Source organism: Embiotoca jacksoni, unplaced genomic scaffold (assembly GCF_022577435.1).
Source record: "Embiotoca jacksoni isolate LCO1_2020_lvr unplaced genomic scaffold, fEmbJac1.0.p SCAF_10, whole genome shotgun sequence".
In the NCBI taxonomy this organism is placed as follows: domain Eukaryota; kingdom Metazoa; phylum Chordata; class Actinopteri; family Embiotocidae; genus Embiotoca; species Embiotoca jacksoni.
In genome coordinates this window covers 9,991,904-10,007,062 of record NW_027185230.1, presented here as the reverse complement: position 1 = coordinate 10,007,062, position 15,159 = coordinate 9,991,904, and the positions used below count along the sequence as shown (strand labels likewise).

Below are 15,159 nucleotides of genomic sequence, written 5' to 3'. Positions count from 1 at the left end.
GTGTCACGACTACGAATCGCTCTTAAACAACCATCTCTTGCGGCTCCGGTTCCTTAGACCTGTGTGCACCCCCTTACCCCCCGCCCCACCTTCTGTTCCCCCTGCAGACGTCTTGAACTGAATCCCCACATATTTCCTCATGCAAATGTCAGTGTACCACATACCTCTGGCTCTCTCCTCCTGAATATAAAGCAAAATAATGATGATGTATGAGTCTACGTATCCGTCTCCAGAGAGTTCAGCAAGATGGCGATTTCCTTTATTATGTCTCATGTCTGCTTCTGTTGTGGGGCAGTTGTAAAAATAGTCTCTGCTTCTCGAGGATGTCGAAAAAAAACAAAAAACCCAGGCTGCAGCGGGGCTTCGAGCGGCCTGATTTATTTCCAGAGGAGGGTAAAATGTCATAAACGCCAGCCTTAGAAAAACAGGCCGCGGTCGGGTTTGTTATATACATTAGAGCTGATTTGTGCTCCTGAACTGGAAGGAAAAGTGAGCTTTGACATCCTGCTGTAACGGGAGATTCTCTCTCAAACGATATCCAGACAGATAAGGCCTTTTTAAAGACTGAATTGTTGAAGTGATTTATTTCTAGAGTGAGATGTTCTGGGTCTCTGTTAGAGGAACCTGGTGTCCTCGCTGCAGCCGGTGGCAACGCTCTCCGTTGGCCTGCTCAGACCTGCAGCCGCTGATTGACAGGCAGCCATCAGAGTGGTGATTAGAACTTTTTTTTTTCGTTCCTGCCGAGCTCCAGACAGGGTTTGACCCTTGACCCCCTCCACACAGCTGTTTTCAGAGCCACGGAGCTGGAGCTTTACAAGCAGGGCCCGCTGGAGGCAGACATCTTGCAGCCAACGGCGAGATCCTCACTTCCAGCTGCATTAATTCTATTTTCTGTGTTCCAGTTTTGGGATGAACCACGACGGGATTGGGAATTCCTGCGGCACCAAAGGCCACGAGACGGCCAAGCTGATGGCCGCTCACATCACAGCCAACACCAACCCTTTCTCCTGGTCGGCCTGCAGCAAGGACTACATCACCAGCTTTCTCGAGTAAGTGGATGATGGTGTGTGTGTGTGTGTGTGTGTGTGTGTGTGTGTGTGTGTGTGTGTGTGTGTGTGTGTGTGTGTGTGTGTGTGTGCGCAGCAGAGGAGAAAGGTGCATTCCTGGCCTCCTGCTCGCTCGCAGCTGTCTCTCTTTACAAGCCGCCGCCACGGGCCGGGCTTTGTGGTGCCCCGCGAGGCCTTCCCTACTCATTCACATCCATTTCATCGCTGCGGCTCCTGCCAGACCTCCTTGTGGCCGAGCACGATAACCGAGCGCTTTCCACCGCTGCGTCCCCGCACCACAAGGCGGGCGATGTCGGAGCTCGTTGCGGTCCCTTGGCGGTGATGTGCAGGCCCGGCTATTCAGAGAGGAATAAAATAAAAGAGAGGGAGGACTGCCAGTCTGGCCTGGTGAAACACTTCACCAGGCCGCACAAAACATCTGGAGTAACAGCATAAAACTGATACCTGTGACGAACACAGGCTACGACCTCGATGGAGTCAGAGAGGTCGAAATGAGAAGATTTACTTCAGATTTCAGTGCTCGCCTCGATCAGTCGGAGGAAATGTTTCATTATTAACTTCTTGAATCTGGACCCTTTTTTTGGCCTTTTCATGAGAGAACAGATCAATAAATTGCCCCTGAATAAGTGAATTAAAACAACTTCTCACCAGTTTTATAAATTGTTCTGATCTTGAAGATTAAAAAGTGAAATGATCGGTGTTGGCGCAGCAGAAACATGAACATTATCTATTTTATTCCACAACTTCTTTTTCCTGATCAAAGCCTACATTACCCACAATGCAACTCAACCGCCAACAGAACTCAGAACTTGTGAGCTCGTGATTACAACACGGAAAGTTGTGTGCACCATATTCTTGGCGTTTAAGTCAAGGGAATATCGTTGCAAGGCAACAGCAACATGGATGGTGTCTAGAAGCCACAGACGCAAACAGTTTGGTTAGCTAGCAGGCGGGTAACATAATTAGGGAAATGCAATCTCCTCAGAAATATTATTCATTACAAAGAAATTTTCTTTACGACTAAAATTACAACATATTAAACTTTTTTAGTGCGTGTTTGCAGAATTGCTGACTCTGCAAAGCTTCAATCATGGAGTAAAACCCAAACTGTGCAACAGAAAACATGAATGAATGAGTTGTGGTGTTGTGAAAGCTGCTCTGTTCAGTATTTTTAACCAACAGTAAATGACTGTGTGTGTAATATAAAAGAGGTCGAAGTGAACTGGATGATGTGTAAATGACTGTTTGTTAGCACTTTTACCGTATCCACATTAGAAGGTGATAATATGTTATTTTTACTGCTGGTTACACTGCTCCAAATGTCAAGAAAACAAACCAAAACAATTACTTCTGCAGGTTTAAACGCTCTGTGGAAAAACAGACTGGTTTAAACTGAAGAGAAACAGGATGTCGTAGAGCAGAATTTTTTATTTTTTTTTATTTAATACAATTTAAATCCATTCCATTAATAAGCAAGGACTTGAAGAGATGCAGCAGTTTATTTATTACTCATCAGCAGAAAACGACAATTCGGCTTCATTCATGATGGACTGATGAAAAGTATTTACATTACAAAGTCATCTTTTTGGGGATTTGTTATCTGCAGAGAAATTATGGAAAAGCTTTTGTTATGGGGCCAAATATTTCTGGCCTGATTTGGCCCACGGACTGCTGTTTGGAGGTCCACAGTCCGCTCCTGGATGCTGCTGCATGTTAACTCATCAGGAGCATCACATTTCTGAGGGAGATTCACACGGTAGTCAATCAGGAGTCAGTTGTACTGACAGCATTTGTTCTCTGAACGAAGAGGGAATATTTACAGACTCATGCAGCAACAGTTGACTTATTTTCTGGACTGTTAGCCGCATTAGAAAAGGAGTGAGCGGCTCAAACAGTCCGGCCTCCTGCTGTCCGATCATGCACAGTTATGTGCATTTATCTGAAGATGTTAGTCTGTTTCTATCAGGCTTGATGTGACAACAACATGATTCTCCTGCAGAGCTTTGTCTCTTGTTGTACCCAGGATAATAGTACAGACTATTTATTTAAACTTGCTCATGCAGAGAAGTACATTTCTCTCTTTGTAACAGCTCCTGCACATTTCTCTCTCTTTATTTCTCATCATTAGACCCGAATTCTTCTATACTGTACGTCCGTGTGGTGGACTATTGGTTGGGAGAGTCTGCAGTGTGTGTGTGTGTGTGTCTGTGTCTGTGTGTCTGAGTGTGCGCGTCTGTTTGTGTATTCACGTTTAGCCAGCGAGGCCCTCCAAGAAAGCGGATAATAGCGGCTGTGGTTGTCAGAAGATGTTTCCGGCTGAAAGCTGTGAGAGGAGGGCCGCTAAGCGGAGAGGACAGAACTCACTGCCAGCTTCCAGCCGCGACACAAAGAGCTGCTTCTCCGCCGCCCCGTCGGGCTCCTGTCCTCTGGAGGATGATCCAAACTGTGCTCCAACATTTAAAAAGAAAAAGATGCAGAGCTGTTTTACTGTGCCTCCAAGCAGCAGACTTTTTCTTAGCTTTTATTATAATCCATGTGTTTTTGGAGCTTTTGCTTTTATTGCCTTCAGCTTTTATGTTTTTTACAGAAAGCATTCTGTCTGTAAACTCCAATTATCCCCCCGTTTTTCTGCCTCAATCAGAGTTTTTTTGGATATTGTGCGTACGTCTCGCTGCCAAGTAAACAACTTTGGCTGTGGTATTGGCCCCGATTCACCGGCCTGCTCGAGCAATATGCGCCGCTTTTGAGGAATGGTTTATGAACGCTCACAGTTCAGTCGCAGTTTATTCCTCCGAGGCTGCAAGCCAGTTTGTTATAAATGTGAAACGGCAGGCAGTTTGGGTTTAACTCTCACAGACCACATAATCTCCTGAATATGATATTTTTGTGACTTTATGATTCAACCGCTCTGCATTGTTAATATCTACATGAACGCCTGGTATCAGAGTTCAGCTGATGTTCCTGCTTATTAAAAGATATTTCTGCTCAGTCTAATGAACTTGGCCGAATCCAGCAGACAGGAAGCCTTTGCGACGATGTCAAATAATAGCCTCCATGTTTAAACATTAAATATTTTGTCTCCCTCCAAACCAATAAATAGTGAGGCTTGCCTGTAGTGCACAGGGAGTTGGGGGGCCTCCGAGGCTCTCCCTGAGGAGAGGAGGGTCCTCTGAGGAAGAAAAAGGATTATTCTGTTCAATAACTGAAGTTAGGGGGTCGGGAGGGGAAGATAGGTGACAGAAAGAAGAAAAAAAAAAAAAGAGAGGAAGATCAGCTCCTCTGGAAAAGTTTAGGTTGCTTAAATGCAGTTTTTATTTGCTCAAATAAACTGCATGAATTATATTAGATGTCTTGTTTTATTTTGAGTCAGTGTTATCACAAAATATCTTTAAATTATGCATCCATGCTGTTTAAAACGCTAGGAGACTGCTGCTGTTTGTGAGCTTTGAAAATTAAGATCTTATGCAGAAATTAGTTATTAGATGTTCAGCTAATTGGACCAAATGATAAAAACACCAGTTAGCTTGCTAATATGTTAGCTTGCTAATAGTAGTAACGTAGTTGTGGCAGTTTGTGAACAAGTGAAAGAGGTACAAACTAAAAGTGTAGCTCCTATAAAATGAGTTGAATTCTTTGTTAGTGATAACACAAGTTTTTTTTTTGTCCCAGCTGCAGTTAGCTTCATACAATCATTGCCATACAGATCTGAGTAGAACTATCAGTTGTTCCATTTAACTCTTCCTCGGCAAGATATAATGTGTCATTTGAGACATTTATTCATTTAACGGTGCAACTTCATTTAGAAAGTTATCAGTTTGAAACGTGTCGTATTTGTTTTCTAGAGAGGACAGTCTCAGTCCTAATGCAGTCTGCAGGTGAATGAGAGGTTCGTCCTCTCAGTATAATGTTGGACTACAAACAGTCAGTTCACCCAAATGACAAAAGAAAATGTCCTTACTTCTAGCTTTATGTTCAGCTCATGCTCAGTTTTTAATACGTCAGCCTTCTTCCTAGTCTGCAGTGGATGTGGCTGAAAGTTTGTGGCGAAAACAGCGCTGATAAAAAAAAAAAAATGTTTAAACACATTTTTTAAAGCAGTTTTTCTTCCCAGATTGTGTCCCAGTTACTATCTACAAGCCACATACAGAACTTTTTAGCCTCTTCTTGGGGTGGGCGTCTGCAGGACTTCTAGGAAGTTTGTAGGAGAGTATTAAATTTTCGTTCCCACTGCTGAGAGAACCCCCAAATTAATTTCCTTTAAATTGAAGAGACTCCGAAGCAGACTGCACCACAGAAAACAGAGGTCTTTGCAGAATTTGGGGTTGGGGTAGGCACGTGATACTGAAAACCACAAGGACAAACACATAAAAGAGTGGACTGCTCAGCACAGAGAGCAAAGACAAACTGGTGCAGAGGGCTGATTAAATACACCTGGAGGAGGAGGAGGAGGAGGAGGAGATACAACCAGACACAGGTGGAACAAATCAGGGCGGCGCGGCCAATCACAGAGGCGGGAAACACACCGGGGGCAGGAAGTGAAGGAGAGGGGGGGGTGATGCATGGAAACAAAATAAAAAATAGGATTATGACAGTTGAGGTGGAGGCAGAAATGTCTTCATATGCGTAGAAGTGAGTTAGAATATACGTATATTTCCTTTAATTTGTGTGAACTGTCCTCTCGAGTCTCAGCCTGCTCCATCATGAAAGTCTGGCACTGCGTAGTTGTTTTCCTTTCGAGGGATGGGATGCGTTCACATAGCAGCTGCCACAGCTGGGAAAAAAAAAAAACCCACAGCGTCATAGTAAATAGTGTTATCTAACCTCTGACCTCTGAGCAGCCCGGGTCGACATGGAAACGAGATACGTCTGTTTGTTTATTGTCTTTTGAGATTTTTAGTCTTTAATTTCAGCCTCACAAAGAAGCTCATCATCTCAACTCCAAATACTATTTTCAATGTTTTGGCTACTAAAATGTAAACCTGCCGTGTGTGTGTGTGTGTGTGTGTGTGTGTGTGTGTGTGTGTGTGTGTGTGTGCGTTTAAGAGTTTCTAGTGAGTGCACATATTTCTATCTGACAAAACAGACTAAACATAATCCTGGGCCTGGACATATGACCCGCAGCTTGCTCCAGATTTTTCTCTTCCTCTCCCGGCTGCTGTCATTTTATTGGACTCAGCCGGAGCAGTGACACACAGAGCAGCACAGACCCATATAATCAGAGCCCCCCTCCCTCCCTTCTCCTTTTGCTTCTGGTAAAATGTCTCCTCCTGTGCTTCATCACTGCCTTTGATGAAGAGGCGTTGATGTGTAATATCAACATTAATTACATGTCATTTGAGATCTCTGACAAGCTTCCTACAACCGTAGTTTGGTGGTCAAATTAAACGGGTCAAACCGGCCAAAACTTCAGGAGGGGGCCGACTTTAATTGTCCGAGCTTGGCGCGTTGGCCAAGTGTAGAACGGTTCCTTTGTGTGAGAATCAGTCCTATTGTAGGTTTGTTTTTTTGACAGCTCAGGTCGGGGGACGTGTCTGGACAATGAACCTCTGAAACGAGACTTCCTGTACCCAACAGTGGCCCCGGGGCAGGTGTACGATGCAGACGAGCAGTGCCGCTTCCAGTACGGAGCCTCGTCGCGCCAGTGCAAGTACGGGGTAAGAAACCAGCATCCTTCCTGCTGCTCGCCGTCTCTCTGCACGCTGACCTGAAGTGAACTCTGTTCTGTGTTTTGTCTGCTGCTGCTCATTAAAATACAGATTTATAGTTGGATGGTGTAGACAAACACATCTCACAGCATCTAGGTACATGAACACATATAAATACACTATTTTCATATGAATAGGTCTGAATTTCTTCAGAAGCATTGTAAAAACATTTTTTAGACCAAATAATTACAATTAATTGAGAAAATATCACTCTAGTGGCAGCCACAGAAATAATATAAATTAAACACTCTTTAACTTCTGACTTCATTTGATAATCAGATTTTTCCCACACTTAGAGGGCAAACAGGAAGTGCCAGTAGTAGGAGACTTCCCATGATGCCAATTTGTCAAATTGCAAATAATAAAATAAACAACTATTAATTTCAATGAAATGAAAAATAAACTACAACTATTTTTTATCGCTTCATCTAGTTCTCACCAACACCATTGTTTGAACTATATATACAGACAAACACTTGACTTCAACGTCATCACACATGGCCACGCCCACTGGTTGCTGATTGGTCCATCCTTTAGAGTGGCTGAGAGACCCTTCAGGTTTCCAGACTATAATCACCGTGAAGACTGAAGTTATTTAAAATAACCCACAGAACTATCATGACCCGTTTTTTTTTCCATTAGCTTTCTCATTTGTTGACCATTTATCTGGACCTTTTTCCATTAAAGTGCCATAATGCTCCATCAGAACTGCATGTCGGATGGTGGAATAGCCTCAGAGGCCTCAATCCCCAACACCTTTCTAATGTTGGAACTGGTGTCGGATCATTTTGGGGAAATTTTGGAAAGGTTGGTGCTAGATTGGATCAGCCAAAGGGATGCATGCTCTAAACTCTACTTTGCTGTGATAACTTGGTTAACTGCCAATCAACTGGTCCCTATCCCCATCCTTATCCTAGCCCTAATCTCAACCCTCCCACAATGTAACAACCAATCACAGGCAGACCATCCTTCCCCCTGAGCCAATCTAGCACCAGCCCTTTTGGAAACCAGCGCTCCATCCCAATTTCCCATAAATTTGTATTTTTCCCATTAGAAATAAGAGGTGTTGATGTACAGTTACAGTATGTTCAATCCTTAGTGGGTTTTCTTCAAGTTAATATGATTATAAAAGCAAAAAAACATGTGAGGAAGATAATTCCTTTATTAGTGTGATAGTGAGAGCTAGTTAAGCGCCGTCTCTCCTCACTGTCTTATTCTTCCTTTCAATCTGTACACCTTCCAGATACAGAGATGAAGGAGTGAAGCCAACACTCTCCTCATCTGTTAGTCTGTAATGATAATGATTCAGCCCCCTCCAACTCCCCCACCCCCACACGAGGTGAGACGGGCAGTGAAAGACGAAGAACAACTGCGCTGTGAAATGAGCGGCTGAAAGACGGCTCCCAGATTTAATGAACGTGATATTTGCTTTGAATCATATTGAATATTGGTGCATATGATGGAGAAGAAGAGATTAGCTGAGAGTTATTTAATTTCATTGAAAGAAATATCTGACAGCAGATTACGACAGGCCCCAGTATGAAGCCCTGTTATTTTGGCTCCTATAAGCTCATAATTATGGTTTCACTTCAGTATGAAAGACACATTTATGAGTGGATATCTGGATGTGTTTCATACAGCCATCTGTGGAAGAGATGCCCTCTGTGGCCACAGAAACGGATAAAAGCTGTAATAAATGAAGAGTTTCTGAAGACTCAGCGACGACCTGCTGAACTTTAACATCTCTGGATGAAAATTCTCTTATTGTTTCTCATTGTAAAAGCATGCAGAAGAATAAGACAGGAAGTTCAGCCACTGCATGTCAAAGTTAATCTCTGATGGATCCATAAATAACATCACTCAATCATATTGTAGTGGGTCTGAAAAATGAGGCCGATGCAGAAGTGTCTCAGGCTGCAATACCACCGAGTGCCACTAGAGGTTGGCTCCAAAAAGCCTCCGGCTCCATAGACTCCCATTCAACTTTTCTCATCAATTACAAAGTCAATAAAATGTCTCCACCAGTTATCTGTGTTTTTAGCTAAAGTCACTCCTTCTCATTCGTTTTCTGGAGGTCCATCTGAAAATAATCCGTCAATAATTAGAAAATAAGCTTCAAAAAGATGTGTTTTTGGGGGCGTGTCTGTCTGATTGACAGGCATGTGGTACAGTCAGGTTACAGCTATCGGTGGGTGGTACGTAGTATCTTCAGGTTTCCAATCAGATCAGTCAGATCCACCGCTGGCTCCTCCCCCAGCTTGTCCAAATATGGTCACTTCCTGCTCCAAACTGCTCCGAACTAACAAGATGATGACGGACAAAATCTGAACTGGAGGCTTCATAATGTTCACAAACCAATGGGTGACGTCACTGCTGGCTGCTGCTTGCTTTGACCAAGTATGGTCTCACAAAGCTGCTGGCATGGTGTTAAAATCTTAGTTTTTACGACTCTTCCTATTAAATAAAATATTTGGTTGTAGATCTAAGATGAAAGCCTTGAAAAGGCCATTACATCTGTCGGAAGATCATTTTTTTATTTTAGTGTTGGTTCGCCTAAATTTATACTGATAAAACATAAAAACAAAACATAAACATAACCAGATCTAATGAACTGCAATAAATCCTCCATTTATGAATGTTATGATGTTCAGTTTTTGCGGAAATTCTTTTAAGCGAAGTATGATTCAATTTAATGGTCAGTCACGGTTGGGTTGAATTACATTATACTGACAGGTGTTTCTATTATTTTGTCCAACCCATTAATATCAATGAGGGGAGGCTGAACTACCATCACCTCTACTCTCATGACAATTGGTTGGTTTGATTTGAGGCTCTGATTGGGTGATTTGCTGTCAGTCAAATTAATCTAATAAGAGAAAGTTGATCACTCTTCAGTCTAACAGCTCTCTAAGTATAATACTACTTTGTGTTTGGAGGTCACTGCCACATGAGGTCGGGAACCTCTGATGTAAAGCGAAGCGACGGCAGTATTTCACCGCCTGCGGCCTCCTCGGATTCGAATGGATTCAACGATTTTAAAGATCGCTGACCCGTGGGAGTGTCGAGGACTTTAAATCACAGCGTGAGACCGAGTCAGAGGTGGGAAAAGTAATATAGATGTCAACAGAGGAAGTTTGGGGGGGGGGATTTATAGGAATAATTTGGCTTCAATGAAACTTCTTAATTCTTAGTTTTAGGATGAAATCTACCTCCGAGTGCTTTTCAAACCTGAGCGATGCTGGCGTGTTAGCGACGCCCTCGCCGGCTTGTTCTGTCTTTAAATCCATCACGTTGGTGTCAGCCCGGGCCGCTGACCTTTCGGCTCGGCCCAGATAGTGAACGGAGTGGCTTATTGGAAGCAGCTGGCGGAGGGGAGGGGAGTCCCTGCATCCCAAAAGAGTGGCAGTTTGCTGCTTTATTTAATCTGGACGGACTTGGGGAGCTGCGGGGCCGCGGCGTAGTCACTGACCCCGGAGGTCAAGATCTGTGAGCGGGATCGTAACTCTTCTTCATGGGCGCTACTCCTCCGCCGCACAGTAAAAAGCCTTTGAAGTGGAGACCCGGTCCGGTTTAATGGGAAATCGGATGCGGGGATGTTCGCTGCTGTCCGTGTAACATGTTCACTTTGTGCTTTTATCTATGGCTGTTCTTTTAAGAGCGAATGATTCTCCGTCTGAGGAGGGATGATGTTTGTTCAGACTCTCGGTAACACTGAAGATATTTGTCCGGCTGACATGTCGTCTTTATCTCCGACGTGGGAGGCCAATGTCTCACCCTTGATTTCCCCTAAGAAGCCGGATTGGGCTTTCTTGAAGTGATGTCACAGTCCCGTGTGGTCCCGAGGTGAACGTGAGCAAACGTTAGTCATGCTGTTGATCCAGCTGACTCTTCATTTCTCATCAGAGAATGTTAAGAGCACCCGCTGACCCCCGGAGTGTTGCTCAAGACGCATCGTGATCCAAAGCATATGGACGCCTCTCGACATGGTCTCATCAGCTCCTCTGATCCGATCTGGATTCATGCAGATTTATTGGTGATTTTTCGTGCTCTTTTTTAAATTTTTCTCACAGCTGTCAAGACTGCAGGAGAAAAAACACGGAGAAGAAAACCACCAAAGGCCTCTGATAAATCATCCTCACCCTTATTTAACAGCCCCCCCCCCCCTCAGTCTGCTGCATTGATTTATTCTGACCAACTTGCTTTTGCCTTCTTTCCTAGGAAGTGTGTAGAGAGCTCTGGTGCCTTAGCAAAAGCAACCGCTGTGTAACGAACAGTATCCCTGCTGCGGAGGGGACCCTGTGTCAGACCGGCAGCATTGAGAAGGGGGTAAGTCTGCAAGTGCTTCTCATATATTCAAAAGTTCAACCAAAAAAAAAAGTACATTTCATGATATCACTGTGTTAGCACGAGCTAACAGTCAAGGTTAATAAGTCGCCCCACAGCAATCAGTTTTACAGGGGGAAAAAAAAAACAGAAATTTTAATGAATTTACACTGAATATAGGGGCAGCATGGTGGCATAGCGGTTAGCTCGGTCGCCTCAGAAAGAAGGTTTCGGGTTTGAACCTCGGCTGGTAGCTTCCTCCCACCAACATGTCCAAAGACATGTCTAAAAACACGGATGTTAAGTTAATCTGTGATTGCTAATTGCCCGTAGGTGTAAAAGTGATGGTGCATGTCTGTTTCTGTCTCTCTGTGTCGGTCCTGTGATGGACTGTAGGCCCCCACCTTCACCCAAAGTCAGCTTGTTAAGCTCCGCCCCTCGTGACTCTGTTCAGGATAGATAATGGATGGATAGATTTATATTTTATTGTGGTTTTTGCTGTGCATTTTGATGTCGTTTGCTTTTATTAAGTAAACATGGTACACGGTGTGTATATATACGGTATATTACACGCATGCATTTAGCGTATAACAGCAGCTGACAATTAACACGAGGACGCAGGATTTAACCAAAACTAACTTCCGTGTGTCGTTATAGAAACGACATCTTGGCTCGGCCAGCTGTCACAGCCTGCCCAGCCGGGCACTTAATATATTTTAAGTTATTGTATTGGACTTCAACATATTGTTACTGATGACTGATGACAAATTTATTTCAAAGTTCTTCACATAAAGCCATTGAAAGCATCGAAACATCCGGCAAAAAAAAAAAAAAAGACATTTGAAAAAGACTGTGATTACAGCATTACAGTATAAGAAATGTAGAAGTTAAAATATAGGATAAAAGTTAAAATAAAATAAAATACAGAAGTCTCTAGCAAAGCTAAAGCTGCTAACACGCTAGCTGTGTGCATGTTGGAGTCCTTCACAGGTCAGTGTACAGTGTGTTGAGTAGAATTTACACTGACAGCAGCTTCTTCATTTTATCGAATAAATTGAATTTACTCTCAATAATCCACCAATACATTTCAATGGCACCGATTTATATGAAAGAAACACTGGAAGTTTCTTCTCTTGCAGTTTTCACTCATAATGTTTCAGTTCTGTGAGCTTAACTAAAATTATCTCGTTTTTTTTCGGAGAGGAGAAATAAAAACAAAAATATCTGCACAGCTGGATACCACGAAAGGTGTTTTATTGTATAATTTGGGTGAACTAACCCTTTAACAGTCGCACAGCAGTACCTGGAGAGCAGCTCAGTACTTGGCCTCAACAAGTAGTACCTCACTGCCGCTCCCCGAGTGTGCTCTCATGCAGTGGGTCTAAACACACACACACAGTAACACACACACACACACACACACACACACACACACACACACACATTAGGCTGGGCTTGAGGTCATCGTCCTGCTGCCGACGCCCGCCAGGTTAGCGGAGACGGTTTTTAACACGGATTACGGCGGCCATTGTCACCGGATGGTCCGCGGTCTAAAAGGGAAGAATGGGAGAGCGTCACGAGCTGTCACCCGTCATTACCATTAGCTCAGTGGAGCCTTTGAGGGCCGGGGCCCGTGCTCGGGGTCCCGGACAACACAGGGGGCCCCAGGTTGAGCCGGGGGGGGCTTTGGAAGAGCTTTTTAGAGCCTGGACCCCGTCTGCCCCTGCCGGGACCCGCTTCAAAGGAATATGACTGTCAGCCATTTCTCAGGCAGCGTGTAATGGAGGGAGGCCCTTCGGCAGGAGGGGGGGGGGGGGGGGGGGGGGGGGGGGTGAGGTGTGGGGGGGACTAACCAGCAGAGAGGAGGTTTGTGTTTTTACTGCGCGTCCAAATGGACCGAGGTTCAGCGTCCTCCTCCCTCTGTCCTGCTCCCCGTCTCTCCGTTAATCTCGTTTAGACAGCGTCTCAGGACGTGAACGATAAAGTCGGACAGAGAAGACGGCTGCGCGGCCCTCAACCTCACCCGCCCCCGTCTCTCCGGGTTATTAACCTACTGACACAGTTGGACGAGACGAAGAGCTGCCTCTGATCCCCTTTTCCCTCTGGACCTCTGAACAGCTTAAACAGGCTTAAACGCACGCCTGAAACACACCTCAGCACTTCAGGATCCTGTCACCTGGCGCAGACTCCGCCTCTCAGTACAACAGGAACAGGAAGTAAACAAAAGCATTAAAATCAAGAGGAAGAGTTGTTCTTTTATTAAAGATTGTGACTGGTTGTAGGTTGTAGAATATGTGCAAAAAAAATTAAAACAACTTTATTTAAAACCAACAAACCTTAAAAAAAAAAAAATACAAAATTGAAGGAACATTTCAACATTATGTGAAATATTTTCATTTATTTTCTTCATACGAACATTGGAAACACGACTTCCCTCCTCATCTTAGAAGTTAACTAACATCATTATTTCTCATTGTACTCTCTCAACAATCTCTATGATTTATTCATTTTTGAAACATGGTAGCATCTTAGCAACGTGTGAAACTTCTAAATGCGTTTCAAATATTTATCCAGAAATGGAATATTGAACATGGTTAGCATAGCTTAGCATAAAGACTGGAAGCAGTGGGAAACAGCTAGCATGTCCGGATTTTAAGAATATACCAATTCTGACGCTGATTTCTTTAGCTATATCTGATCTGTTTGGTCTGTTTAAACAGCACATAAACGGAAATATAAGAAATTTAAATTTATTTACAACACTAACCAATTACAACCAGTAAAAACATCTTACCAAATACATATAACCAGCAGGATATTAATGCACAGATGCAGCATACTTATTTACTTTGAAGGTTTTTAAATGATCAGATTATTGGTCCACATTAAGATTGCGTTTGACAGTGAATCATTTACTCTTTCTGATCATAGTTCAGGGTATGAAATATCCAAAAAAGCTCTGTGTCCAATGAAATGTCAGGAGGATGATCTTCTTAGCTGAAGTCAGTCAGACTCTGAAATGTTCTTTCTGAAAAGGGAAAGATGGGAGTTATCATTTAGAACTACCTCTGTAGTTGTATCCGTGTTAGTCCCGCAAGAGTGCAAATAATTTCTCCCTCAACAACAACAAAAAAAACCTTGAACTCTTCCAGACAGCATGCATGAAAGAGTGAACTGCAGCACGGGTCAGGTAGCAGCACTATTACATGTCCGATTGAAGCTTTTTCTTGTCTAGCAACAGTTTGTCTGTCCGTCCAATTCTTCAGTGTAGCTGCAGAGGAAGTCGATGGCACGACCTCGGGAGAACTCACATCATCACTTCACTAAATAGTTCCTGCATTTTACTCCCCTCTAAACCCACAAATTGTTGTTTCTGTTTACATCTGCATAAAAATGATGACATTCAGACTGTTAATGACAAGTTTTACGTGTGTTCAGACTGAACCGTGTCAACCATCACCTCGTGCTTTGCGTCTTTCAGCTGAGTGAAGTTAAACATCCTAAACAGCAGCAGGAAGTGTCGAAGATTGAAAGATGCTAAAAATACAGAAACAGCAGCACAATTGGAGAAGTGTCATAGAATCTGTGAAGTGACTCAGGAACATCAATATTTACATAAAGTGTGCTAACAGTAGCCGCCGTTGCAAGCTAACGGTCATACTGGAATTAATAAGGAAAAAAAAAAAAAATCGAGTGCACTAAATTCAGCTCAAGTTTTGTCACAGGAAGAAAGTTGTATTTCTTCTTTTGTGGTGTTTGTAGAATTTGGAGCAGCATCTAGTACTTAAAGCATTGTCTGTTGTCACGGCAACAACTTTATTAGATTTCGATTAGATTAAATTTGAAACCATTTTCTTTCTCTTCCTTGGTATTTGCCTTCGAAACTAACACTCTGAATTTCATATCAATTTCCTTTAAGAAAGAATGCAAAATAGAGTCTTTTCCAAAATGTTGAAATAAGGACACAAAACCTGAAACTCAGTCACTTAAACTGTTTAAAAAAAAAATCAAATAAAAATGGAGCAAGGAGGAAACCAGGTCAGCAGTAAGAAAACAGAAAACGA

The 15,159-nt window shown here is 43.2% G+C and overlaps 1 protein-coding gene across 1 annotated transcript in view; it reads left to right on the top strand.

The window, feature by feature from the left end:
- Positions 1 to 15,159, top strand: part of adamts6 (ADAM metallopeptidase with thrombospondin type 1 motif, 6) — a 58,756-nt gene that overhangs the window by 13,608 nt on the left and 29,989 nt on the right. Inside the window, exons 10-12 of the mRNA XM_069165279.1 lie at positions 903 to 1,049; positions 6,580 to 6,721; positions 10,991 to 11,098. Coding sequence (XP_069021380.1) covers positions 903 to 1,049; positions 6,580 to 6,721; positions 10,991 to 11,098 — 397 coding nt within the window. The remainder of the gene's footprint in view (positions 1 to 902; positions 1,050 to 6,579; positions 6,722 to 10,990; positions 11,099 to 15,159) is intronic.